The sequence below is a fragment of the Balaenoptera borealis genome (assembly GCF_965194805.1).
Source record: "Balaenoptera borealis genome assembly, chromosome: 2".
In the NCBI taxonomy this organism is placed as follows: Eukaryota; Metazoa; Chordata; class Mammalia; order Artiodactyla; family Balaenopteridae; genus Balaenoptera; species Balaenoptera borealis.
In genome coordinates, this window is record NC_138867.1 from 53901255 (window position 1) to 53928442 (window position 27188).

The 27188-nt window shown below is 34.5% G+C and overlaps 2 protein-coding genes across 6 annotated transcripts in view; one reads left to right on the forward strand and one right to left on the reverse strand.

Moving 5' to 3' along the window:
- Positions 1-18272, forward strand: part of TRAPPC13 (trafficking protein particle complex subunit 13) — a 34795-nt gene extending 16523 nt beyond the window's left edge. Inside the window, exons 5-13 of one of the 4 annotated variants that reach the window (XM_082373971.1) lie at positions 2336-2463; positions 5214-5286; positions 6311-6355; positions 9258-9275; positions 11188-11321; positions 12963-13161; positions 14234-14334; positions 16550-16700; positions 16826-18272. In XM_082373971.1, the coding sequence (XP_082230097.1) occupies positions 2336-2463; positions 5214-5286; positions 6311-6355; positions 9258-9275; positions 11188-11321; positions 12963-13161; positions 14234-14334; positions 16550-16700; positions 16826-16933 (957 nt within the window). In that variant the 3' untranslated portion in view covers positions 16934-18272. The remainder of the gene's footprint in view (positions 1-2335; positions 2464-5213; positions 5287-6310; positions 6356-9257; positions 9276-11187; positions 11322-12962; positions 13162-14233; positions 14335-16549; positions 16701-16825) is intronic. The other 3 variants (XM_082373972.1, XM_082373973.1, XM_082373974.1) reach the window with 3 other exon arrangements.
- A 3243-nt stretch (positions 18273-21515) lies between these two features.
- Positions 21516-27188, reverse strand: part of SGTB (small glutamine rich tetratricopeptide repeat co-chaperone beta) — a 45345-nt gene continuing 39672 nt past the window's right edge. Inside the window, exons 7-11 of one of the 2 annotated variants that reach the window (XM_082374208.1) lie at positions 25110-25236; positions 24933-24995; positions 24205-24242; positions 22843-22926; positions 21516-21751 (exon numbers count right to left, since the gene is read on the reverse strand). In XM_082374208.1, the coding sequence (XP_082230334.1) occupies positions 21640-21751; positions 22843-22926; positions 24205-24242; positions 24933-24995; positions 25110-25236 (424 nt within the window). In that variant the 3' untranslated portion in view covers positions 21516-21639. Of the gene's footprint in view, positions 21752-22842; positions 22927-24204; positions 24243-24932; positions 24996-25097; positions 25237-27188 lie in introns of both variants that reach the window. The other variant, XM_082374207.1, reaches the window with a different exon arrangement.

A 27188-nucleotide genomic window follows, 5' to 3' on the forward strand; every position in this document is an offset into this window, starting at 1 on the left:
CTTTTTTTAACTTACTTAAAATGATTCTCCGTTTCCCTTTTCCTCTCTCCCTTTTTAAATCCTGTTCATCCAAAAACCAATTTGCAGCATGAAGCCGACCCTGTAATTTATATTGTATTCCCCTACCCCAAGCCAGCCCTCCATTCCTCCTTTACTCTATATTATTTTCCCCAAACATTTAAATTCCCTAGGGGCAGGGATTTTGGTCTGTTGTTCACTGGTGTATCTCCAGCTCCTGGAAAAGCCCTCATAGGTAATTAGGAAATAAATGTTAAGTGCAGCAGTGTTTATAAGATGAAAAAGGAGAAAAGTAAAAGTGTTCAGCCATATATAATACATGCTGTAGTTATGATTAATGTTTAAAAAATGATACATAGGAAAACACATTGGACAGAAAGCCCATGGGTTTGACTGTTTCTTTTCTTTTCCCCCTCTTCTCTAATTTCTAAAATGTTTGTTAAAGAATTTTGAATTTCAGCTTCATTACTTACTGGTTGTATAACCTAAGGGGAGTTGTTCCTTCCATGTGCCTTGGTTTGTCTGTAAAATAGGGATAGTATAATGACCTGCTTCAGGGTTGTGGGCATTAAATGAGTAATGTGCTTAGACCAGGGCTTTGCACATAGTAGGTGCCCAATAAATGTGAGCTACTACTGTTTAATAACTGAATATAATAACAAAAAAGACAGCACTAATAAATATCCCACTTGGAAGTGCCTGCATTAAGAATGTTAGGTTAGAATTAACTGCAGAAAACGTGTTAACTGATTTAAAAAAAAAAAAAAAGCTTTTAAAAAATCTGCGCCCTTATGGACAAAACCTCCCCTAATCCCCATGACTTAATGTGATCTTTGCTTTCTCTGAATTTTTCTTGACATTTGCCTTGAAGTTTTATCATAACTTCATTCAGTATGCAACAAACATTTATTAATTGCCTACTGTGTGCCAGGCACCATGTTACAGTGGTGAACAAGAGAAGGCAAGAGGTTCCTGCCTCAACAGACCTTACATCTTTGGTAGGGGAGACAGAAGAAAACAGGTAAACAAAATCATAAATAAGGTAATTATAGATCATAATAAATGTTACAAAGAAAGTTAAAATTGAATGTGATAGAAAGTAGCTGAGATTAAGGGAGGATGCCATTTAAGAGAATTAGAGAAAATGATCAATGTTTAAAAGGAATAAGGGAGGGAATATGATAGAAAGTAACTTGGTAGGGGCAAGAGAGAAAGTGATCCTTTCTTAGTTGATGACTTTAATGCTGATCTCTAGTTCTACAAATCAGCTGGTCTCTGACATCTAATACTGTTTTGAATGATTATTTACCTTTTACCTTTTAGTGTTATATACTAACACATGTGTACACATGTATATATGTTTCTGTAATATCCATCTGTATATATATAAATTTCAAAACCGTATGTTCATACTGATGCCCCAAATTCCAGCCCAGCACCAAAGGTTTCATTGCAGGCTTCTCCCTTTCCTTATTTGTACCTTTTTTTCTCCAAAGGTAAGAAACTTGTCTCTTGTTATCCATAATATATATATTTTTTGTTTAGTCCTAGTATACATGTAGAAGTTTCAGAACTGCTAATCCATACCCCTGCAAAACAGCAAATGGGCTAGCTAGAGTAAAACATTTGTGTGCCATTCTTTTCATTTTTAGCTTTTGTCTGCCAAACTTAAGTTAGTTCTTTTTTTCCCTTTCCTCCTCCCAGCATGGTTGTGTTCATTTGTAATACAGTTAGATTCATTTGGTACTGTTTGTATTCCATTTTGGATTCCCCCTACTTTATAGCTGATTTTTTTTTTTTTTTTTAAAGAAATTCACGTTCTTTTTATTTATTTATTTATTTATGACTGTGTTGAGTCTTCGTTTCTGTGTGAGGGCTTTCTCTAGTTGCGGCAAGTGGGGACCACTCTTCATCGCGGTGCGTGGGCCTCTCACCATCGCGGCCTCTCGTTGCGGAGCACAGGCTCCAGACGCGCAGGCTCAGTAATTGTGGCTCACGGGCCCAGTTGCTCCGTGGCATGTGGATCTTCCCAGACCAGGGCTCGAACCCATGTCCCCTGCATTGGCAGGCAGATTCTCAACCACTGCGCCACCAGGGAAGCCCATAGCTGATTTTATCAATATTTATTTTTAGGTGTGTGTGTGTGAACCATTACCCTGTTCCTAAGCATCAGAGCTATACAAAAAGATGTACACAGAGACTTGTTGCTCTCTCTTCATCCCTACTTCCTTGTTCTTGTTCCCCTGTTCTTTCCACCTATACTTATCCACACCCTGTAGGTAACCAGTCTCATTTGGATTTTATTCTCTCTTTCAAGGCTGATCTTCAGACAAGTTCTCAGCGTTTAAATCTTTCAGCCTCCAATGCTGCAGTGGCTGAACTTAAACCTGATTGTTGTATAGATGATGTCATACACCATGAAGTAAAGGAGATTGGAACACACATGTAAGAATTAATTTTACTAGATCTCAGAGGCTTTTACTTATATATGCCTTTATTTGAAATTTTTGCCTTATTTCCACTTATTCCACTTGTTATTAAGCCTAAGAACCTACTTCAGAAGGAATTTTATGTACCATGTTTACATGCTTGCCAGAAACAAACTTTAAACAAAATGTTTATTTTTGAAAGGAAAAAGTATCTTAATTTATCTTCACTTATCTCTAGTTTCATTTTTGCATCTACAATCTTATCTAAAAATAAAAGTCCATGCAAACCTTTAAAACCCAGGTAGCACTCTAAAAGTACATTTATTCTTTTGAAATGCTAACAACTGATGTTAATAACATTTATTTTTAAATTCACAATTTTTCAGTTCTGTATTTAGCTGTACAAATATACTCCACCCTGAGAGTTCAAAAATAGAGAACCAAAGTAAAGGTAGGAGGGAAAAAAAATCTCAAATTCTGTATTCCTGGCCTGTGTATGTATTTGAATGTGAATGCTGTATTTTTCTTTGTCTGAGAGAAAAATATGAAAATTTCAGCCAGCTAAAGTAATTTTAGACTTCTCTATCTGCCTTACCACCCCCATATCCAGTTGATTCACAAAGTCCTGTTAGTTCTTGTTAACTGTCTCTCAGTAGCCTCTCTTCATCTCCACTTAACGTCACCATTTTTGCTTCTCTTCTTTGTCTTAAAGAAATATGTAATGTTATCTATTATTTAATTCATTTTGGTGACAAGCTCTGTTGTAGGCACTTTTTAATATATATTCTGTGGTTGCTATGAGCTTTGAGTCAGATTTTCTGGAGTTCAAATTTTAGCTTGATTATTTATTTAATTATGTGATCTTGGATAAGTCACTTAACACTTCAGTGATCTCCTACTACCCTTAGGAAATTCTAACTATGTAGGTTTTGCAGAGCTCTCCACAACTAATCCTTACCAACTACGTACTCTAGTTCTCACCTTCATGCTTCCCTCCCTCTCTACTCTGCAGCCATATTGGACTTCTTTTACCTCTGAACTGCTCTGTGACTTGAAATGTATCCTTCCCTTACAAAGGAATGCCTGTGTCATTTTGTTTAGTTTACTTTTACTTCGTCATATCTCAGATTCATCATGACTTTCTCAAAGAGACTTTTTGACTGCCTAGACTAGATAAAATCCCCCTTCTTGTCTATTTTATAGCATCCACAACTTGTCATTTTTTTTCTATGTCTTTTATGCTTGACATTACTTACTGAGTGCCTGCCATTCCCATTAAAGTATGAGTTCCACAAAGTCAGCTGCATCCCCGGGATTTAGCGAGAACAATGGTCAGTATTTGTTGAAATTGATTTTATTGAAATGACATTAAATGTGTAAAATCCCCATTTTACAGAAAATGAGACTCTTAGAGAATTTAATAGCTAGCACATAATGGCACAGAACTCAAATCTAAATCTGACTTCATAACCTGTACCTTGCTACACTGCTTCCAACTGTGAGCACTTGGAGAGCAGGTATTGAGTTTTGATCAACTCTAAATACCTAACACCTAGTTTAGTACTAGGTACAAGTATAAAATAGAAATTAAATTACCTGTAATGTCACCACCTAGTATAGCCACTATTATAATATTGGTATATTTCAATCCTTTATGTGCATATATATAAAAAACAGATGTGTATAAGTAATAAATAATATTTTATAAAATTTTGATCATATTACGCATGGTTTTATCTTTTTTAATACACCATGAACCCAGTTGAGTCAGTATTCTTTGAAAACATTCTTTTTAAAATGACTTTATCTTACACACTTGGACTGTGTATTGTAATTTGTTTACCCTAATGTTGGACTTCAGATTATTTCCAGTCTTTCACTATTATAAATAATGCAGTGGTGAGCATCTTAATATTTCCTGTAATAGATTGCTTGAAGTGGGTTTACTATAGGAGCATATAAGCATTTTTAAGACTCCTTTCCTGAAGGATTCTTTTCTAAATTTCTCATAACCACCAACAGTATAAAGAGAGTCAGTTTCTCTAAACTCTCACCAACCCTGATATTTCTTGGAAAGAATTTTTGCCAAATCCTACGATAAGGAAAAATCTTATCTCATTATTTTAATTTGTTTCTTTGACTACTTGTGAGGCTGAACATTTACACATTTTTGTTAGTCGATTATGGTACTACAATTTATGTGTATATCCTTTTCTTCTATTTTGAATGAGATATTAATGTTTTGCTCACAAGAATTTCTCTTCATATTGTTAGAAGCATTTTTTCCCAGTTTGTTGTCCTTTTTAAAATTTTGTTTTAGTGTTTTTGATTTATCCAATTTCTCAATTTGTGGAAGTCTTTTCCTTTCCATTGCATTTACATTAAAAAGTCTTTCTTCATCCTGGAATTTTAAAAAAATTTGTATTTTCTTCTAGTTTATATGAACTTAACTTTTTACATTCAACTATTTAGTTATCCTGTGATTTATTTTGGCTTATGCTTTACTTTCTGAAGAAAAAAGTTTCTGACTTCCTGCTCTAAAAATGGTATATCTTATTTTACTAATCAGAGCTTTCTTGTTCATGGAATTATATCCATATCTACTGGAACTCTCTTTTTCCTGCTCTAGGCTCATTTGGCTACACTTTCGTGTTATTGGTATAAATATTTTCCAACTTCGTTGGTAGAATTGAAGTGTAGTAGATTAACTATTAAAAAACAAAGTTGAAAGTGATTCAAAATCATTAAAACATCTTTCTGTTTCAGCTTGGTGTGTGCAGTGAGTTATACAACTCAGGGTGGAGAAAAAATGTATTTTAGAAAATTCTTCAAATTTCAGGTATTGAATATGACAGTGGTAAATAGTGTTTAGATGCCCTTTTTTCCCCTAGGAAATTACTACTATTTATCTGCAGTAAAAACAAACTCCAAATAAAGCAAATAGCTTAATATTTTTGGATTTGTCTTATTACTAGCAATCTAAAGTTGGACTAAAGTAAGTTAAATAAAAGCAGAGAAATTATCATTGGCAATGTAATGTTTTATCCAGAAAAAAAATTTGTTGTGTTTTCATTCCTTGACAAAACACAAAAGAATCTAGAAGAAGGATAAAATGAGTGTAAAGTCCAGACAAAGTAAGTGTAAACAATATCAGATTTCTAAAGAAATATTTAAATGAGAGATTATTGTCTTGGGCTAAGTGGACCAAGCTTCCTTCAGAGACTTCATGAGTCACTGAAATTGTAGTTAGAACTTTTTATTTATACACAATTTTCAAAGTCCATAATCAAAAATAGTTAAAAACCACTGTTTTAACACATGTATGTGTGTGGATAGGGAAATGAGATTACCATATACAGTTATGTAGATCTAGATATGATACTATATATATTTTTCATTCCTCTGTTTGTAAGTGGAAGAAAAAGTACCAGCAATAGGAAGAAAAATTTTGCTTTATTCTATTGCTTTTGTTATCACTCATCTGTTTAAGATTTTGCATGCCTTTTAAGAGAAAATAAAAGGTTTGATTGCTTATTTTGATAAACATGCTTTGTGAAATATATGGAGAGAAATACACAAAAATATATGTGTTCAGTTTAACAAACTATTATGAAGTACAAATCCATATAACTCATGTAACTATTACCCAGTCAAGAAATTACGGTGGCTTTTTTAAAAATGCATTTGGGATTGTTTTTGTTCTTGTTTTTACAAGAGTATTGCATACCCATTAGAAAAGTCTATTACAATTAAAATTGGAAAATGCCTTTGACAGTTTTAAGCCCTATGATTTAAAACAGATAAACAAAATAAATGGTCAAATGATAATAATCTCCTTTGATTGATATGCTTTATTCAACTAGGTTCTCAAACCATTGGATGTGAAAACCAAATTTTACAATGCAGAGGTAAGTGTTGAGCACTTAATGGGATTTCAGGTTCAACATTAAGATCTTATTTGACTAAAATTCTCATGTATTACATTTCTTTTCATATCAGAGTAAATTGCTGATATGACTGTGAATTACTTGTGAAAAATGAGCATAAAGTTCAATTGAAAGTGAATAATTTCACTGCAGATCTCTTTTAGTCTGCTGTTTTCAACTGACATGGAATCAATATGCCTTGATTTTTATTCTCGTTAATTTTGTGAGGCTTTCACCCCCTTTCATTAAATGATTGCCCTGTTCTTCCATTTAATAGTTGTTGTTACTGTCTAAAAACATTAGCAATCTGTTAAATATTTTATAAATGTGGTTGTGATATTACAAAAAGTGAAGTGGTAGATCCAACCCTGCAAAAAAAATTTAATATTCACATAGAAAAATATTAAGTAGAGCTCAGTACATTAAATTCTTTGTCCTGGGAAGTCAGTGTGCCAGCCAGAGTTAGGTTGCTAAGTTTAGTGAATGGTTTGAAATGCTCCTTGGGAGAAACAAATTTGGCAAAAATACAGAAAGAAGTAACTTTTAGAATAGAAGATTATCTTCTTTCCTAACAAAAGAGATAAAATAGAATTTTCCATAAGGAAAAGGTTTTATGGCTTGGATTTCTTTTACAAAATTCTATTTTATCCTGGTATCTAGATCTCCAGAAAAAGCAGATTTCTTAATGGGCCTTTTACCCCCCCAAAATCATGTGTTTCATATCACAGTGATAAACTCAAAGATATTCAAATGCAGTATTTTGAAATGAAAATTTTGTCTATTACTCCAAAACCAGGTGATCAGAAATTTGTAGTCACATGTCAAATTTGATACATATTTTTACCATCAGCATCTGAATTTTTATTCACTATAAAGTTTATACTACAGCTGGGCATACTAAGACATCTAAGATAAGGAACCTAACCTTAAAGTAAAAACCTATTAGGAGAAAAGAAAAAAGTGCATAAAATAACAAAAGTAGCTGGTATAGTATATAGTGAGACGAAAAGAGCATGACACAAAAGGATGTGCTACAGGAACTCAGGGGATGAGATTCTGGAGTAGTCTAAAGAAGCTTCATGGAAAAGGAAGAGAACTGCATCAGTGTCTAGAAGGAATAGGTGTTAGAAACGTCAGAGTGTCAGAGCAGTGAAGGCATTCCAAGCAGAGTTGGAAATACAAGTGGAACATAGAGTACGTAGTGAAGAGTATACGTATTTGATGCGAGGATACAGTCTCATCAAGGAGATTACTAGACGTTTAAAGGCACATACAGGAAGGCACATATTAAACTATTTCAGGTTTTCTTTGTTGAAGTATGGTGGTACATTAAGATACTTGTCAAGTAGTTTTATCACAGCAATATTCAGAGTGAGTTGCAAATTGTTTTTTAAATTGCTAGTTATTCCATAAATAACATAAAAGTAACATACTCCCCAAAAAGAAAGGAAAAAACCCACAAGTCCACCACACTAAAAAGTAGTTGGTTCTTCATTAACCCATATTCTCTTTCAGTCTTTACTCATTTATATATAATATTCTGTTTTTATAATCATAGTAACAATTTTGTTTGCTTTTTCAGTTAACATTAAGTGTAGACATAATTTTTAATCTAAACTTTGCCAACAAACTTCAGCTAAAAAATTTTAGTAAAATTCTGAACTTTTGAAAATAGACATTTTTTTAAAAATGAGGAGTGAACAAATAGCATTTAGAATCTCTCTAAGATATTTGGTATTACCTATTAGGCAAACAAATACTGTTCTGCCTGTAACATGAAGCAGATTCTATGGACTCCATCTAGGAAATTCAGGTAAATTGTAGGAGTTAGTTAACCACTCTGATATCAGTAGTTCATGTTTATTACACTATGCCTTAGTCCTTACACGACAACTGTTATTAGCCCCACATTTGTCTCAAACATGTTTTTTATGCTGCTTCTAAAAATTCTAATACTATGTGAATCACCTAAGGGAAAACAAGAAACTTTTTTTGTGAGAAACTTTGTTGTAGTCTTCTAATATAAGAAAGCCTTGTAAAAAAAAAGAATTGGTAACATTAGAAGCTAGGCGTCAAACCTTTGGTGACAGCTCCATGCCAGGTACTAAAGAGAAATAAATATAAACTGAACATCTTCCCAGTCCTCACGGTACTTAGATCTAGTGGAGGAGACTGACATGACATAAATACAGTGTAAGCATCCCCACCCACCCCGATCATGAAGTGTACTTATTCTCTGGGAACATAGGTGAAAAATGATTTCCAGCTATGTGTTTGATGAAAGAGCTGACATTTGAGATGGCCCTTGGTAAATAAGTAGCTTTAGCAATATATATGTGAAAAAAAGACAAACTGTGAAATCTGTTAACTCTCAGTTGTCTGAAGTGGTCTAGCCCAGCATTCCCTGAAGTGTGATCAGTGGAACTCTAATCACCCAAGATCCTCCTTGAAAAAATGATTCCATTATTAGATAAATTTAAGAGAAGCTATACAGTGTGTGTCTATTCTGAATGTGGCAGATAGTATATGCCCAACCTAAGTAATCTATGAAGAATTACAAAGTGAGTAAAGGATTTATAGAACTAGAAAGGCATGGGATATACCCCTCTCCCCCAAGATATGCCCTTGAATATTTGCTCCTGTTTAAGTATTCATCTACAGTGTTCTTCTCTATTCATTTAACCTTAGCAGTTTCACCTTTTTAGAAGAATGATTTGTCATATTTCTTTGTGTTACTTTCTGTTTACTTCCTTGTTTTACTAATGCTGTCTTGTTTAGTAAATTTAAAAAAATGCAGAAATGCATTTTATTTTAAAGTTAGTTATTCTTTTTCTTTAACATTTAATCTGATTTTTCTAATTTTTCTTTTTTATTTTTCCATTAGAGTGACCTCAGTTCTGTGGTAATTTGATTTTTTATTATAAATTTATATGCTTTTCTTACTTACCACTTTTTGACTCTGCCTAATTAATCTCTCTTTACAAAACATAGTGGAAAAACAAAGTTAGTTGTGAATATACTTACGTGACTTCAAAAATATGTATATAACTTGTACTTTTTATATTATATTGATCGTCTTATTCTATGGGAAAAAATACATCAAAAATTAAATTGTCATATTGAAACAATTATATTCTTATTTTTAGTGTGTTTCCTGTAGGTACTTTTAAAAAGAGGCATATTAACCTTGTTTAAAATAGCCTCAGGATTTTCAACCTCTTAATATAAAATATCCTACTATACTTCAATTCTTTGAGTAAACTGTGTAGTTGAAATTCATCTTCAAATGAGCAGTGGTTTTAGTTTTAAGTCTGGGTCAGGTAAAGATGGCCCTTTGACAACAGTAAACAGAAGAAAATTAAGTTTTCCCATGTTGACTAAAATCATATTTTCAAATTTCTATTTAATATAAGCAGCATTTGCTTATAACACATTATATACATGATAAAAACATCAACTGCCTTAGCACTGAATTCTTAATTTTTTAAATGTCAAGTTATTTCATGCTAACTGTTCAAACTAGCTTAATTTTCCATTATGCAGCTTGTTTTTCTTTCATTTTATCTAAGCTCTTCTAAGCTTATGCAGAAATTGCATTTTTAAATTTGAAATGTGGGTCTATGGTTATTTTTTTTAAAGCAATGGATCGATGGGATATTTTTTTTTTGAGAAAAAGTAACAGAATAATGCCTTTGAGTGTGTACTTCTTTTAAACTGATAAATCGTATTTCTATTTTCATTAGAGCACATGTGCCAAGGACTAAAGGATCTGTTTTGTTTTAGATAATAATACATTAAATTATAACTTCATCATTATATTTTTGCAAATGATTTCTACTTTCCTGGATTTAGTGTTAAAAAAGCTCATAAGTGCCAAAAATTTTCGGTCATAGTTTATTTTATTTCTGTATATATATTACTATGAAACTTCTGAATAAAATAATTCTAGAATATCCTTAGTATACCATTTTATGTATAGGTTTTTATCAAAAATGAGCCAAGTTTTCTGTTATCCTCCAATATATACCCCCCAAAATAACCAAATAGCATAAAAAGAAGAATGTTTAACGTAAATAATTAGGGAATTTAAAATATTATGTAAAAGTACATATGTAAGTTACCCATTGACTGAAATACTGCTGTATAGCACCAGTTTTCACTAAGTCACTAAGACCACAAAATACCTTTTGTTTGATTTAAAAACTTAAAGATTTCAAGTATAATTCACATATTTTTTTGCTCTAAATATACATTTTCAATGAACCAAGAAATCACTAATGACTACTTAAAAAAATGCTTTAATTATAAAGTTAAATTCTTATAAGATTATAAAATAGGTTATTTGCTATACTATCTAAATTGAAGTAACATGAAAATTGAAATTAATAAATTATGCTGGAATATTATAACAAAGACCTAATTATCTTAACACATCTCTGAAATGATAGGTGCACAGGTATATTCATTATACTAAGTTGCATTTTCACATTTTAATGACTTACCAGAAAATTTAGGATATATGTAAATGAAATTCCAGTTAAGCGTTTTTGGATATCAATACAAAAAATATTATAGTTATCCCCCATCCATTGTTTGACAACTTACCAGTTGACTAACACTTGACTTTGCCCCTGTGAATTATGTTAGGAGAACAATTTCTTTTCTTGCATTAATTATGATAACTTTGATTTGCAGGCATGAACTAATCACATTTGTGGTTAATGTTTTTTCTTCATATAAATCAGATATTGTTGTTGTGGTAAAGTACTTTAAACACCAGCATACTTTGGTGTATTTTTTTTTCATATTTTCAGACTGATGAAGTATTTCTTGAAGCCCAGATTCAGAATATTACAACCTCACCCATGTTTATGGAGAAAGTTTCATTGGAGCCATCTATAATGTACAATGTAGCAGAATTAAATTCAGTCAACCAAGCTGGAGAATGGTGAATATGGATTATGAAGTGTTTGCTTTTATTTTGAAAGATATGAACTTTTCTAACGTTGTTACTCGTGGGTGGTTTAAAAATTTTTTTAAGGGATAGACATTATTTTATTAGAGAAGTTTTAAATGTATAGAAAAATTGACCAGAAAGCAGAGCATTTCCTCATGCCCTCCTCCCCACTTACAGGATCCCCTGTTATTTACATCTTGTTTAATGTGGCACATTTTTTACAATCGATGAACTAATACTGATACTTGTTAACTGAAGTCCATAGTTTACGTTAGGGTTCACTCTTTGTGTTGTGCATTATGTGGGTTTTGACAAATGTGGTGACACGTAGCCATCCTGACTGTAGGATATAAAATATAGTTTCACTGCCCTAAAAATCTATGGTCCACCTGTTCAGCCCTCCCTTCACATGAAAATAAGATCCTAGCCATTTGTACTTGAAGCACTTATTCTTTTAAATTTTTGTAACAATTCAGTGAGATAAATATGGAACATTTCATCCTTATCCTGCAAATGATAAAACTGAGGCATGGGAAGAAATGATGGAGAAGTTAGAAGGGGTAAGAGTAAGCAGTGAGTTTTAAGGAGTATTCTCTTAACATCAAAAGGAGTGAGCATAGGAATAGATGATCTAATTTTTCATGAAAATGAAATACACATCTTTATAGGTAATTTAGAAAAAGAAGAATAAATAAATGTAGGGTTGATATTAATATGGATAAGAAGGTAATAGCTGGAGAAAGTACCTGATTTTAATAATCAAGAATGAAAAATTTACTTTTACTTATTATGGGGGTTACAGTAAAGTTCATAGCCTCTCATACCCCCACAGAGGAAAACAATAATTTTCCACTCATTTCCTGATTTTTTTTTTTTTTTTAAAGGAGTTCCATTTTTTTTTTTTTTTTATAGCTACTTTATTTTTATTTATTTATTTATTTTTGGCTGTGTTGGGTCTTCGGTTCGTGCGAGGGCTTTCTCTAGTTGCGGCAAGTGCGGGCCACTCTTCAGCGCGGTGCGGGGACCGCTCTTCATCGCGGTGCGCGGGCCTTTTTACTATCGCGGCCCCTCCCGTTGCGGGGCACAGGCTCCAGACGCGCAGGCTCAGTAGCTGTGGCTCACGGGCCCAGCCGCTCCGCGGCATGTGGGATTTTCCCAGACCAGGGCTCGAACCCGTGTCCCCTGCATTAGCAGGCAGATTCTCAACCACTGCGCCACCAGGGAAGCTCCCTGATCTTTTAATTAATTTTGAAAAATGATTAGTTAGAATGGTATGTTTCTTTTTATTCTAAACTATTTGCTTTCATAATTTTAGAGAAGAGACAGGATAATTAAGGTTCTGATTTCTATTGCTTTTTTTCAGTTAATCGATGTATGTCCAATGCTTCAGGTAATATATTGCATTCTATTATAAAGAATCTCAAGATTTTCCATATCAACTGAAAAAAAATTAAAGAAAAATAAGTCCTCTCAGTACAAGTCCTTTTCACTGTGTTGAAACCACCGACCTGTTGTATTCTGGATCTTTGGATGGTAAATCATTCAGTTCCTGTCCAAAGGAACAATCACAGCTATGGTTTTTCTTCTAAAAGGTTCTAGAGAATTTTTTCCATCTCTATCTCCACCCCACAGTGTAACTACATTTGGGTCAAGAGCATATCTGCAGCCAATGGATACACGCCAGTACTTGTACTGCCTAAAACCCAAGAAGGAGTTTGCAGAAAAAGCAGGCATCATTAAGGGAGTAACGGTAATTGGAAAATTGGATATAGTATGGAAAACAAATCTAGGTGAAAGGGGAAGATTACAGACCAGCCAACTTCAAAGAATGGTGAGTCTAGAAAAAAAACTGATGGGGGTTTTGGTGTGTGGTGTGTAGATAGTTAGAACAACTTAAATTTTCCTAGGTCTGTCACTAAAAATTCAGAGCACTATAAAAGACATTGATATTACTGGAGAATAAAAAGACTAATAATTTCACTGATATCTAGGTAGAAAATTGGTATTGATATGAATGGGAAATTTTCAAAGTTAATTTATGCATTATACATGGTTTTTTACTTTACCAAACAAATTAAAATAACTGCATATCAATTGTTTCCTCCTATGGTAATTTGTCCTCACCATTATCTGACTTCCACTATATTAAAGTTTTCTTTTTTTGCAATGTCTTGGAACTCTTGGACTTATACTACATTTACCTACTCAGTTCATACCTTTTTTAAAGATATTTAAAATGTGGGTCATCTGAAACTCAGGCGAGTCCCACTCAAATTATCTTGTAAACATAGGTTGGATATTTTACCTAATTTCTACTCCGAGAGTATGGATAGCTACCAGCCTTCTTTTTCTTGTGCTAGTGAGACTATACTACAGAGTCCTCTGTTTATACTGAATATCACCTACTGTGATATATTCTAAAATTTACTTTTCTTTTACTGTTTGAGGTAAAAATTGAAAAAAAAAAAAGAGAGAGAGAGATTATCACTGGGCCTATTTTTAAATATAGCCATTAGCTATCATCCTGCCATGGCATGTTGATTCTGTTGTCTGTCCCTGCCAGTGTGTCTTGTGAACAGACATGATTTTCTTGGATCATTTCAGTGACCTTCCTTTTCCTGTTTTACCTATGAAGAGTTACGTATGTATAAGCTACAGTATCTTTGGAAAATATCCCTTTAAGATCAGACCCCCTGAAATTCCTTTACTATTTACCTGTGAGATTCATTTTAACTTTGGAGTAATTGGAGTAACATGGAGTAATTATAACAAAAACAGTCGGGGTCTATAGTGCTATTCTGTAGGCAATAGCAGCAAAAGAAGTTAGAATGACTGTGGTACCCTCATTAAAATGGAAAGGTTTTGTAATAGATTTATGTTAACTGTATTGCTTTTTCTCTTAGGCTCCAGGTTATGGAGACGTTAGGTTGTCTTTGGAGGCAATCCCAGATACTGTAAACCTAGAAGAACCTTTTCATATTACTTGTAAAATAACAAACTGCAGGTAATGCCAGTATTTGTGGATGGATGTCCTTTCTTCCTCACCTACTTAAGAGAGAATTTTAAAATCTTTTAAATATGCTATCTCCTTGTAAGTTTCCTCTTGCCGTATAGTCTTCTCTGATGTTGACATTGAATGCTGTAAAGTTCTTCATCTGGTAGCTGTATATTACATATTTTAGAGGTCCTACTGTATTAGGCATTTTTTGTATTTTGTTTCCGTACCTATGAGGTAGGTATTAATTATTCACATTCTTTGCAAGAGAAAGCCAATTCAGAGGTTGTGGCTTATTCACCCTCAGAGAGCTAGAAAAGATGGGATCAGAATCTGAAATCGGGTGTATTTGACTTCAAAGTCCATGTTCTTTTCCTCATTTACACTTCCTTCACACTTCAGATTAGTAAAACATGAACTAGTAGTTTCTTATGGAATACATTATAGATTTACTGTAATGAGATAGATTTTTCTGAGCCATACTTATACCTGACCTGTATCTTAAGTATTAAGAAAGTTAGAAGTGGTTATGAATTTAATATAGGGGATAACCATAGATTGGAAAACAGGGCTTTGATAATAGAGTATAATCTAGCTATTGCGAAACAAAGAGCACAGGGCTTTGAAGCCAGAAAAACCTAGGATTAAATCCCAGTCCTATCACTTTTCTTCTGCTTGTATTACTACTTGGTGTGTATGATTAATTGGGGCATTTTGATAATATTGCAGTGATGAATCCCTATCCTCTTAGTCCAAATGTATAATCCTTTTAAATTCTATATTCCTTACAACTTTATGATATTAGGGAGATAAGAAAGAAGTATTCATCCTTCAGAATTACAAAAATACCTACTTCTCCTGTGAAGCTTCCTAGACCCTCCCGTGCGCAATCATCCCTTTCTCTGTCATAGCAAATTGTAATATAGTTTTTTAGTGGTATTAATATATTGCTATAATCATTAGTCTCTTCCTCACTGAACTGTGAATAATTCAAGAAAAGGGATCATGTCTTACCCAGCATTATAAATGCAGTGCCTGCCACATCATAGGAGCTCAGTAGACAACACACACAGGATAAAGACCCTGTGCATATAGGGTGTGCTTTTGGATTTTTGGTTTGTTTTGCATTTTTGAGTTATAACAAATCAGTTATTGACCAAATGACAAAGTGCTGTAATAAATAAAGAAGTTTATTTGGGTATTCACTTTACCTTTTGGCGATTCAAGTAAGTTTTTTAAAAAGCACTTGTTTCTTAGATCTTCAGTTTCCTCATCTCTAAAAATGGGATTTCCACTCCCCCCAACACACAAAGACACATACAACATACACTTACCGGAGTTTTGTGAAACGTAATGAGAAAATTCATGCATTGCACCTAAACTGGCCTGTGGCACACAGTGAACATTTCACATTTTGCGGGGGGAGATGGAGACATATAAAAGCTAAACATCATTAAATCAACATGTCTAAAAATCAAGTTTGAATTTAAAATTTAAATAAGTATTTAAAATGTGGAGCCAACTCCAAGCAGCAAAAAAGAGCTTTAAAGAGTTGAAAGCAAGTCATGAATGGTGGTAGAGTAGCAGACCGTTTTCATTATGAGCCTTTCGGTTTTGGTTTTGTTTTTAAAAACAATGTGCATACTTTCATTAAAAGTTTTTTTTTTTAACTTAAGTTTAAGTTGAACTGGTGGTATCAATTATAAGCAGAGGTAGTCTTTTCGTGTTAACTGAACATCTGAATAGTTTTACTTATAAATCTTGCCATTTTCTATGTTATCTGCATGGTAGAGGAACATAGATTAAATAGAAAAAGCACTGGACCAGACTCAGTTTATCTTTTTCTTTCCTGTAGAGTGCCCTACAGAAATAGGAAGGATGCATAGCAACAAGATTAGACACAGATGTCTGGAAGTCTTCCAGAGAAATGGCAAACTGTTAACAGATCAGCACCAGGGAGCCAGTGTTCAATAACAGAACCAGAAAGCCTACATCCAGACAGGCAGATTAGTCTCAGTGTCACTGTAAATCCCAGAAGACACCATCTTTCATTTTCCTGATTCTACCTTAAGTGAAATAAAAATGATATGATAGCTTTTCATTTCTGTTCCTGTTTTTCTGTTGGACACCCAGAAAAGAAATTCACCCACAATAGTGGAAGAAATATTGCAGTACCTTTTTGTGAAAGGAACAAGATTTATTCTTGTTTTTCTGATTCCTCCAGCAGTGAAAGGACGATGGATCTCGTTTTGGAAATGTGCAATACCAGTTCTATCCACTGGTGTGGCATTTCAGGAAGACAGCTTGGAAAGCTCCATCCAAGTTCCTCTCTCTGCCTTGCCCTCACTCTACTGTCTTCAGTACAGGGACTGCAAGTATGCTCTCTTTTCAATAATTTCGGTATTTGGGGGCTATTAATCCATAGTCATTTATTATATCCATTCTTTCTCTGTTCATTACCAATGAATGAGATCTTAGGTCTATATTTTTCTCTCAATAGAGTGTCTCCGGCTTAAGACTAACAGACACGTTCTTAAAGAGAACATATGAATATGATGACATCGCACAAGTCTGCGTGGTATCTTCGGCCATTAAAGTGGAAAGCTGAAGAAAATTTCCAACGTTATGTTTGTCATTGAGTTTCCCAGAACTTTCTGTATTTTTGTCACTTTTGTAAAATGATCAAGTCAACAGTAAAAATAAGTATATATTATTTACATTTCTTTCCTGTAAAAGTTAAAATATTAAATATTTGTTTTGAAAAGAACCATCTACTGATTTTATCTTGTGAGTTACAGTCTAGATGAACATTTGTATATTTTCCACACATATGCTATTTTGTTTCATTTTAAATGACCATTGGACTTTGTTCTCCAAAAGCTCTATATTTGAGGCCATTTGTCCCTAGCAGGTATCTTGAATAATGGTCAGCAAACTTTTCATGTAAAGGGCCAGATACTACATATTTTAGACCTTGCAGTCCATGCGGTTTCTATTGAAAATGCTCAACTCTGCTGTTGTAGTGCAAGAGCAGCCATTAGGCAAAAATTGCACAGCAGCGTTTACAAAAACAGACAGCTGGCCAGATATGGCCTGCAGGCCGTAGTTTGCTGACGTCAATCTAGAAGATACAGTTGTTTCTTAAAACTTTAGAATTCTTACCACACTTTACTTAGAAGTATTTCCGTTAACCCCCGTTTTTTCCCTCAGTCAATATAAAAAGTTTAAAATAACCGGGGTGGTCCTCATGTAATCTTGTATTTGCTAACACAATATGAGTTTTTCTACCTGTTTTCAAAATTATCGTATTGGTATCTGTGTTTGTGTGTACATACAAACACACGTCTAACTTTCAGTTACTAACAGCAGATCAGAATTGGTTTTATTTCTTAAATTGTTGATTACTCTGTTAACTAAGAAGTCTGATAATTTCCTAATTCTAAGCCAAAAAAGTCCTCTTTTTTTTTCCCATTGAAAAATAAGCCAGTTATTTTCATAAGGCATACTTAAAGGATTTCCAGCTTCTGATATTTGCTTTTGAACTCTACATCATGTATTAATATTATAAAACTTTCTATCTCTGCATGTAATCACACTAATTTACTTATGCCATATACAAAACAATGAGAAAGTTAAGACTATAAACAACTTTACATCATGAATGTAATAAAAGTTTCAATATTTTGAAAACAAAAGCTAATACTGTTAAATAAAAACTTATTTTGCTAAGTTGAAATTCAAGGATGTATATATAATTGCTTACATGTAAAGAGTGCATAAAGTCAAATACAAAAGTTGGTTTTTCTTAAATGCATAATTATTTATTGCCATGACAAACTGTTTGGTCCAAAATGAAAGCTATATTCAGAATGAGATGTGCCCTTAAATTGGAGAGGTAATCAATGAAATGTCTGTGCAAAATAAAGTGCAAGCAGTATAAAATTGAAGTCTGTGTTTCCTCCAAAATGAGTACAATTGATTAAATGATGAAATAAGACTTTATAGCCACTGCACTGGATACTGCGATAACTTTTCAAGCATCTTCTCATGACTGAACCTTCTGTTTCATTCTGTTTCAAATTTTTAAAGTAACATATAATGGTCACTTGGAATCTGCTATATAATTTGACTTTTAATTACAAAGACTCCTTTTATAAGCAATACCTAGACACATAATGTTCCTTCTTTAAGTAAAGTTTAGAAAATGTCATCTTAGAAAGGATCTGTTTAAACCATGTTATAAAAATTAGCTAAACAATTTGGTACATTAAGTGGAAATGTCATTTGCGTAAAAAGGACATTGTAAATTTTACATAGCATCGTAACAGCTACAGCTACTATAATGAAAAGTGGTTAATGGAAGTCAGTTATTCCTAAGTAGAATGTATATAAAGATTTACTAATGTTATAAGTCATAATCCTAGTTATTACCTTAAAATGTATATCTCAGAAATAACTAATTTTCTTGTCAACTGCATTATTATGAACTTTCATCAAATTTAAAAAAAAAAAAAGATTTACTTTAATGCCCTCTTGTTTCAGACAAGCAAAATAACTTTTGGAGCATTGTTTATCATTTTAAGAGTAGCTAACACAATACAGCTACACAAAACCTTCTTGCAATAGCGTGCAATGCAGTAATTCCAAAGTGATGAAAGTACTTAAAAAGCAAAAATGGCTTGAATAGAATGGAAATCCAGGTAAGTGGACAGATTATCTAGGTTTAATTTGTTATGGATGGTATATTAGAAAAGAAACAAACTAGAAGGATGAAATGTAAGAAATACACCAATTCGCATTACTGCATGTAAAAAGAATGGCTACCTTAACTACAGATATTAGTAAATCAAAACATTTGTTTTAAACTGTTTTTTCTTATAATGTCTTCAATTTTGGTATCAAAGTAATGGTGAAATAAAATGAGTTGGGAAGTGTTTCCTCTTCTGTTTTCTGGAAGAGATTGTGTAGAATTGGTATTAAGTGTTTGGTAGAATTCACCATTGAAACTGGGCCTGTATCTTTCTTTTCTGGAGGATATCTTTATTTCTTCAGTGAGCTTTGGTAGTTTGCATCTTACAAGGAATTTGTTTCATCTAAGTTGTTAAATACATGGGTGTAGAGTTGGTCATAGTATTTTCTAATAATCTTTTAAATGTCTACAGGGTCAGCAGTGATATCCCCTCTTTCACTTCTGATACTGTTGATTCATATTTTCTCTATTTTCCTAGTCAGTTAGAGGGTTACCAATTTTACTTATCTGAAAGCATTTTTAATGCACTCAAGATGATAGTTATGCTAGGAACCTTTTCTTACTCAACACTGGATAAGAGTGTTTTTTGGGTTTTTTTGGCTGTGCCACGCAGCTTGTGGGATCTTAGTACCCTGACCAGGGATTTGAACCTGGGCCTTCAGCAGTGAAAGCGCCGAGCCTTAACCACTGGACCACCAGGGAATTCCCAAGAGTGATTAACTTTTAATTAAGGATCAACTCTGCTTTTTTTTTTTCATCACAGTCATCACTTTCCTATGATTAGTTAGTACTTTATTGTGTATAACATTTGAACACCAGGATCTGAATTTAACTTCATGAAAAATTAAGTTGATTTAGATGCAATATAGGAGACTTAATTCAGAAGGCTTAGCTTAGATTTAAGTCCCGCTCTGCTCTGACCAGAACTGTAGGTTCATGTAGCTCTTCCTTGTAGCCTGAACCCAGGCAGTTAGGTGTTTTGCTGGCCTAAAAGAAATCTCTAACCTAGTGTTGCTTTAAATTAAGAGTCCTTTGGACCTACATCAGAACCACTTGGTGTGCTATTTGAAATGGTGATTCCCAGACCTTATTACAGGACCTACTAAATAAAAACTGAAAAGTGTGCCCCTGAATCTGCATTTTTAACAAATCCCCAGGTGACTCTTACAGTGATTAGAACCACTGTTCTAATCTCACAAAGGGAAAAAAGGGAAAGTTGGCTTTTAAACTTCAAAATACCAAGTAATTAGCCTTTTGAGGAGAACAGTTATAGTAAAGCCCTGATCATCATCGGTATTACTGATTTAATTTTATATTACTTTCTATTTCAGTTTTATCTCACAACACTTGTGAAATTTATGTGTCCGCCAACCTTACCAATTTCATAATAACAAACCAAAGAAATTCCAGTTGGAATTAGAACAGTTGCATCCATCACTATAGTTAAAGCCATTCCACTAACACTTAGTGCCACGTCTCTCCACTAATATGTATTCTAATTTCAAGAAAATATTTCAAGTCCCCTGTTACGTTTAAGCTACATCAAATTAAGGTTAAGCATAAAAGCGACATGCCAAGCCAAATTATAGCAGAGGATTAACATGAACAAGCAGTGATAGTGATAGATGCTTTTTGTAACCCATCAAATAATTACTGAGTTTAAAAAAATCAGTGTTTACAGGCACATAATTAAATGCCACCTAGAAAATCCTTAACTTAAGGGCCAAGCCATTGGTTTATTTAAATGTAGATATATTTGAGAGTTTCCATGGTAAGGTCACCACTGGGGAAATTGTGCTAATTAAACTGAATAGTTACACAACTGACCTAACCAGTATCATTAAGGGTTTCTAAATGTATTTTATTACGTACTTAGCGTAAGTGGCCATGCTAATGTTATCAATACCAAACTGCAGGCAAGATTAGTTAAGAACTATGCAAAAAACCTGAGCACCCTACATTCACTTTCTATACATTCACAGCATCTATTTTTTGCTTTTCTAAACAACACTGAATACTGCTTTCCACCAACTCTTAAGATTTCATCACCCAACAGAACAAGCAGCATTAAAGATAGTACTGGTCCATATCATATCATCTATTCATTACTGATTGCACTATCAAAGCTAAACCCAGTATCGAATTTCTTCTCTCTAGAGATGCTGCTCAGTGGCAAGTATATTTCCCCTAAATCAGCGTGAGAAACCTTTCCTCTTAGTCATCTCCCCTTTCAAAAAGTTTGCCTACAGGAATTTGGTGCTAGAGAATTCACCAGTAAACAGCCTTACTGTTCAATAAATATACTCTGCTATTAAATCTAGTATACAAATATGATGAAGATATGAAAATGGAACCCTGTCCAGTTAAGTGCTATACTGGCACTTAACAAGGCTACTGATGATCACTCGTTTACAAAGGAATCGTGTTATGTTCAAGTCTGTTTGTGATAAACCTATTGTCTAGACAGATTTATTTTTTAGGTTTGTTTTTGTTTTGGCCACTATCTACAGCAGACACTTCAGAGCCATCGCCATTTGCATTCTGGGCTAGGGCCCCTGGTCAAGTCAGGAATGTTCTTCAGTACTGCTGCTGAATGACCTGCTCCGGATGTGATTTCTAAGTTGCTCTATAAGTTCAGGATTCTGCTGCTGTATCTGCTGAGCAAACTGCTGTCCCCTGTAGTAAAGAGGCAAAGTCATTTGAATTAGGGAATTTCCAATCACACAATACCAATGCAAAAAGAACTGCAGAAGATGTGGGTACTACCCAAAGGGAACTTTTTCTATTAAAGCAAGTTTTAGATTCATGACTTTAGTATCTGCAAGTTTACCAGTGCCTCCATATAGTATTACTACAGTGCAGTGTTCTTCATGAGAAATGAAACACCCAAGCTAAAAAGTGAGTTCCTGAATTGAGTGAAATCCACCCCCCGCCCAGTGCTTAACCACAGATAAGTAAAGGGCTAAAAAGTATATGTTTTTATTGTATGTGCACAAATATAATGCAGGGTATTTGTTCTTGTACTCAAGTCTTAGTCTCTCATATAACAGGTGTCACACCCATTTTGGGATGCTTATGAAGTCACCCAACAGAACTGATTTTTAGAAAGGCAAAGAAATTTAATCCAAATTCCTGAGTGTGTGCCTCCCAACTGCAAGTGTTAGGTATCACTATAATCATGCCACTTAAAGATCACTCTAAAAATGCCATATTGCAAGTGAGTTTACATAGCTGTGATCACAAACAGAAAATAATACTTGTTGCTTCATATAATATTTCCAGTGACAGCATCACACAGATCCAAAAAGCACAGAGTTTCAGCAACTTGGTTGGAGGTGGAGGTAATGTGTTCAAGTAATGAGAAGATGAAACGAGTTCCTTTAGCAATGAAGTGCACTGCAGAGTTTGAATAAAACAGCTGCCTAAGTTGTCTGAACACTAATATATGCAATATATGATTTTTAAATATGTACGCGTACCTAAATTCATACCTACTTTAAGTTGATATTTGACATTCATATATATCCTTGAGTAGCTATTCAAGTCTCCTGAGAAAGGTTTTCTTGGATCCAGATCTTCTGGATTCCTGCCCTTCAGTCTGAAAATTTCAATTTATGAACCACTTTTAAATTTAATAACTAATGAGGTAACTGATACTAACAGTAAAAGATGAAAATTTAAAAAGAAAGCCTTGGTCCCCTTACCTTAGAGACAAACTGTAAAATATAAAATACTTTTTTACTATTTCTATTTTAAATAACACTTACGCTTGGATGAGGCTAGACAGGTCAGTTAGGCCCCCAACTCCAGCAGCAGGTCCCCCAATAGCATTTGTCATCATTCCTGACATTCTAGAGTAGGCAAGAGATATATCACTCAAATTGGCATATATATATATATTTTTTGCTGGAATAAATTAGTGTATTTTTAAAAATTGGTTCACTGATTGGTATTTTTAGAATGTTAATTTTTAAAAAAAAGGCAGGACTTCCCTGGTGGCGCAGTGGTTAAGAATCTGCCTGCCAATGCAGGAGACACTGGTTCGAGCCCTGGTCTGGGAAGATCCCACATGCCGGGGAGAATCTAAGCCCGTGTGCCACAACTACTGAGCCTGCGCTCTAGAGCCCACAAGCCACAACTATTGAAGCCCGCACACCCTAGAGCCCACGCACTGCAACTACTGAGCCCACGTGCCACAACTACTGAAGCCCGCGTGCTCTAAGGCCCGCGGGCCACAACTACTGAGCCCACGTGCTGCAACTACTGAAGCCCGTGTGCCTAGAGCCCGTGCTCCGTGACAAGAGAAGCCACCACAATGAGAAGCCTGTGCACCGCAAAGAAGAGTAGCCCCTGCTCACCACAACTAGAGAAAGCCCGCGTGCAGCAACGAAGACCCAACACAGCCAAAACTAAATTTTTTTTTTAAAAAAGGCAATTCTGTGTGGGGTCAGTCAGTTTTTTGTTTTGTTTTTTTAATTTTTTTTTTATTTTAATTTATTTATTTATGGCTGTGTTGGGTCTTTGTTTCTGTGCGAGGGCTTTCTCTAATTGCGGCAAGTGGAGGCCACTCTTCATCGCGGTGCATGGGCCTCTCACTATCGCGGCCTCTCTTGTTGCAGAGCACAGGCTCCAGACGCACAGGCTCAGTAATTGTGGCTCACGGGCTTAGTTGCTCCGCGGCATGGGGGATCTTCCCAGACCAGGGCTCGAACCCGTGTCCCCTGCATTGGCAGGCAGATTCTCAACCACTGCACCACCAGGGAAGCCCCAGTCAGTCAGTTTTTGGCATCTTTGCCTACCCTTCACAATAAGAACCCAGAAATCATTATGCATATCAAGTGGAAACCCAATCTCATAAACCTAAATAACCCCTAGTACTGATGGTCTATTATTCTTTTCTGAGTCAAAGCACTTAAAAAGAATTGGCATATATTCTTAATAAGTAGGATACCGGCAAGGAAAAGCAGGTAGATATACCCACATTGTGTAGGTTAGGCCAATTGGGTGTGGCTTTAAGTTCCAACTGACTGGCATTTGGGCCAGTTTTATCATTTTGGAGCTACTGTGCTCAAATCAGGAGCCTGGCAAGTGGAAGGGAGAAACGTAATATGCTCTTTCTATATACTTACAGCTGTTGAACTTGAGGATTCTGCATTAAACTTGCTGCCTAGAATTGAAAAATGGCATCTCCCATTAAAGGCAGTAAATATTTAGGGATCTTTAACAAGGATTTCTTTTTTTTTTTAAGCAGAGGAGTGAAAGCTAAACCATGTATATACTAACATTTTGTAGAGTTTTAGTGTGCTATACAAAGTGAGTGGGAATGTAAAAAAGGAGGTACTAGGAAAAAATGGTATTAAAAATATATCGCAAGGATAAAGAGATTACAAACACTATAAACTAAGGATATTGACAGCAGTTTACTTCCTACTATCAGACCAATAAAGCCAAAAGAGCTTAGGAAACCACAATAGCCAAAATCCTATTAGAAGTCTGATTACTAGACTTTCCTAGGGTCACTTTCATGTAAGAGGGTGGTTTTTAACCTTTTGTAGATTTGCAGACCCCTTTGCCAATCTGATGAAAAATATGGTTCTCTCCCTAGAAAAATGCATGTATCCACATGTACACAAATTTTCATCTACAATTCCAGGGAATCCATGGGCTTCCTGAAGTCCACCCATGGCTTTTTCACAAAGCAGTACAGGGGCAGGTTAAAACCTCAGCCATAGCTTTATATCACCACTCTCCTACCACAGCCATCACAAAAGCTCTCTTACTTGTTTCTAAAAAGTTTGGAACTATATAGTTCTAACGGAAAATAGAGCCAGCAAAGCAGAAAAGGAAATATACTCACCATACTAATGAAGGCTGGATTATTTATTAAGCTGGCCATGTCAAAACTCAATCCAGTTCCTGTCTGTAAAACAATTATATATAAAAATTACTCTAAACACTAGAATTTGATTACAATAAATTGTGAATGACAAAATATTTCACTCATTTGGCATTAGTAACTTACAGGACTAGATACCTCTCTTAACTTCTGTTCTGCTATTTTCAGATTTGACTTATAGGAATCATTTTCAGGATCAAGATCTAATGCCTTCTGATAACTTGTAACTGCTTCTTCAAATTTATTCATGGCAGTGAGGGCCAGCCTGAAAAGAATACAGTGTAAGATATATGATTAAAGAACATCAGGACACCACAAATGTAGTCAAACATCTATCTTGTATTCAATTTGAATCCAGATTACACTTAATTTATTCATTGTACAGTTGACCCCTGAACAACAAGGGCTTGAACAGCATGGGTCCACTTATACATGGAGTTTTTTCAATAGTAAATATAGAAGTACTACACGATCTGAGATTGGTTAAATCTGCAGATACAGGGGAACCACAGATGTGGAGGAACTGCGGGTACAAAGGGTTGACTGTAAGTTATACACAGATTTTTGAGTGCGGAGGGTCGGCACCCCTAATACCCACATTGTTCAAGGGTCAACCATACTATGGCTCACAGGAGTACCACTTCCTTCTAATTCCAAGATTCTGTAAGTCTGGACTCTCTCCATTCTCCTTGGTGACAACCTCGGCTGTCCTACATGAATCAAGAACTTAATGATTAGAAAGGGAAAAGAATCTGAAAAAAATAGATATGTATGTATATATAACTGAATCACTTTGTTGTACACCTGAAACTAACACAACACTGTAAATCAACTATACTTTAATAATTTTTTTAAAAAGAACTTAATGATTAGAAATGAACCTTACATACCCTTCCATTTTTAAGCCTAATATGTGAAGTAATTTGCTTTATGAATGATTAAGCTCCATAAAGATGTGAGCTGACTAACAATTCTGTGGTCATATAACTCCATGATGCTAAAACCGTTTAAAGAACTCTGAACTAGATTTGACCTTCACTATGTCCCACTTTCTTTCTTCCTTCTTAGCAGAGACATTGAGACACAATAAATATCAATTTACCATGAAAAATAAAAAATAAAAGTAGGCTGTGGGGTATCAGCTAACTACTCCTGAATAAGACATGTTAGTTGTTAACAACTAACTAAATTGTTAAACAACTAACTAAATTGGGAACCTTTACACCTCAATAACACATTATCCCTAGCACAGGTCAAAGAGTTAGTTACTAAATTTAATGTTTTCCTCCACCTAGTTAGAATTTATTTTTTGGAAAATCACTTCAGAACTAAACAATAATGGTATATATGGAGAGATAGTATAGAGTGTTTTTTTTCCTAAGTTTATTTTTAACAAATTACTCCAATTCTTTCTTGGCCAACTTATCTCACAGACTTCTGATCTAGATAAAATATAATGCCTAATCACAGAAAAAAATCTCAGAACCTAATTAGTTTTCTACCAGTCAACCATGAAAGATACTTCATCAGAGTTCTCACTTAATTAAGTCAATACATATTTACTGGAATGCTACTATGTACCAGGCACTATTTTAGATTCCTCAGTGAAAAAGGAAAAGTTCTTGAGTTTAAGAAAGTTTCATTCTACAGGGGAGGATAAGCAATAAACATGCAAATAAAAAAACAGTAATCTTAAAGAGAATGAATAGGGGAGCTGCTCAAAGGCAGCCATATTGAAAGGACTTGAACAATGAGAAGAAAGCAGTCATATGAAAATTAAAGGAGAGACATTCTAAATAGAAGCAACAGTAAGCACCAAGGCCCTGAGAAGGTTGCAAGCTTGGTATGCTTAAGGAACAGGACAAAGGTTGAGGAGGGAGCACAGAAAACAAAGTGTGGGAAGAGATGACGTCAGGGAATATTACAGGACCATGGTTTGGAGTCTGGATTTTACTCTGGTTGCAACAGAATGACATGATCTGATTTATGCTTTAGAAAGCTCACTCTGGCTTCTCTGGGGAGAGTGAAGTGAAGGCAGGGAGACCAGTTAAGAAGCTATTGCAGCAGCCTAGGTAAGAGATGGTAATTTGGACTACAGTTGCAAGCAAGAGAGCACTCAATACTTGAATTCAAGTTATATGTGGAAACTAGAATTTGTAGGGCTTGCTGATAGATTAGATGTGTCAGGTGTAATAAGAATGAAGGACGATTCCTAGA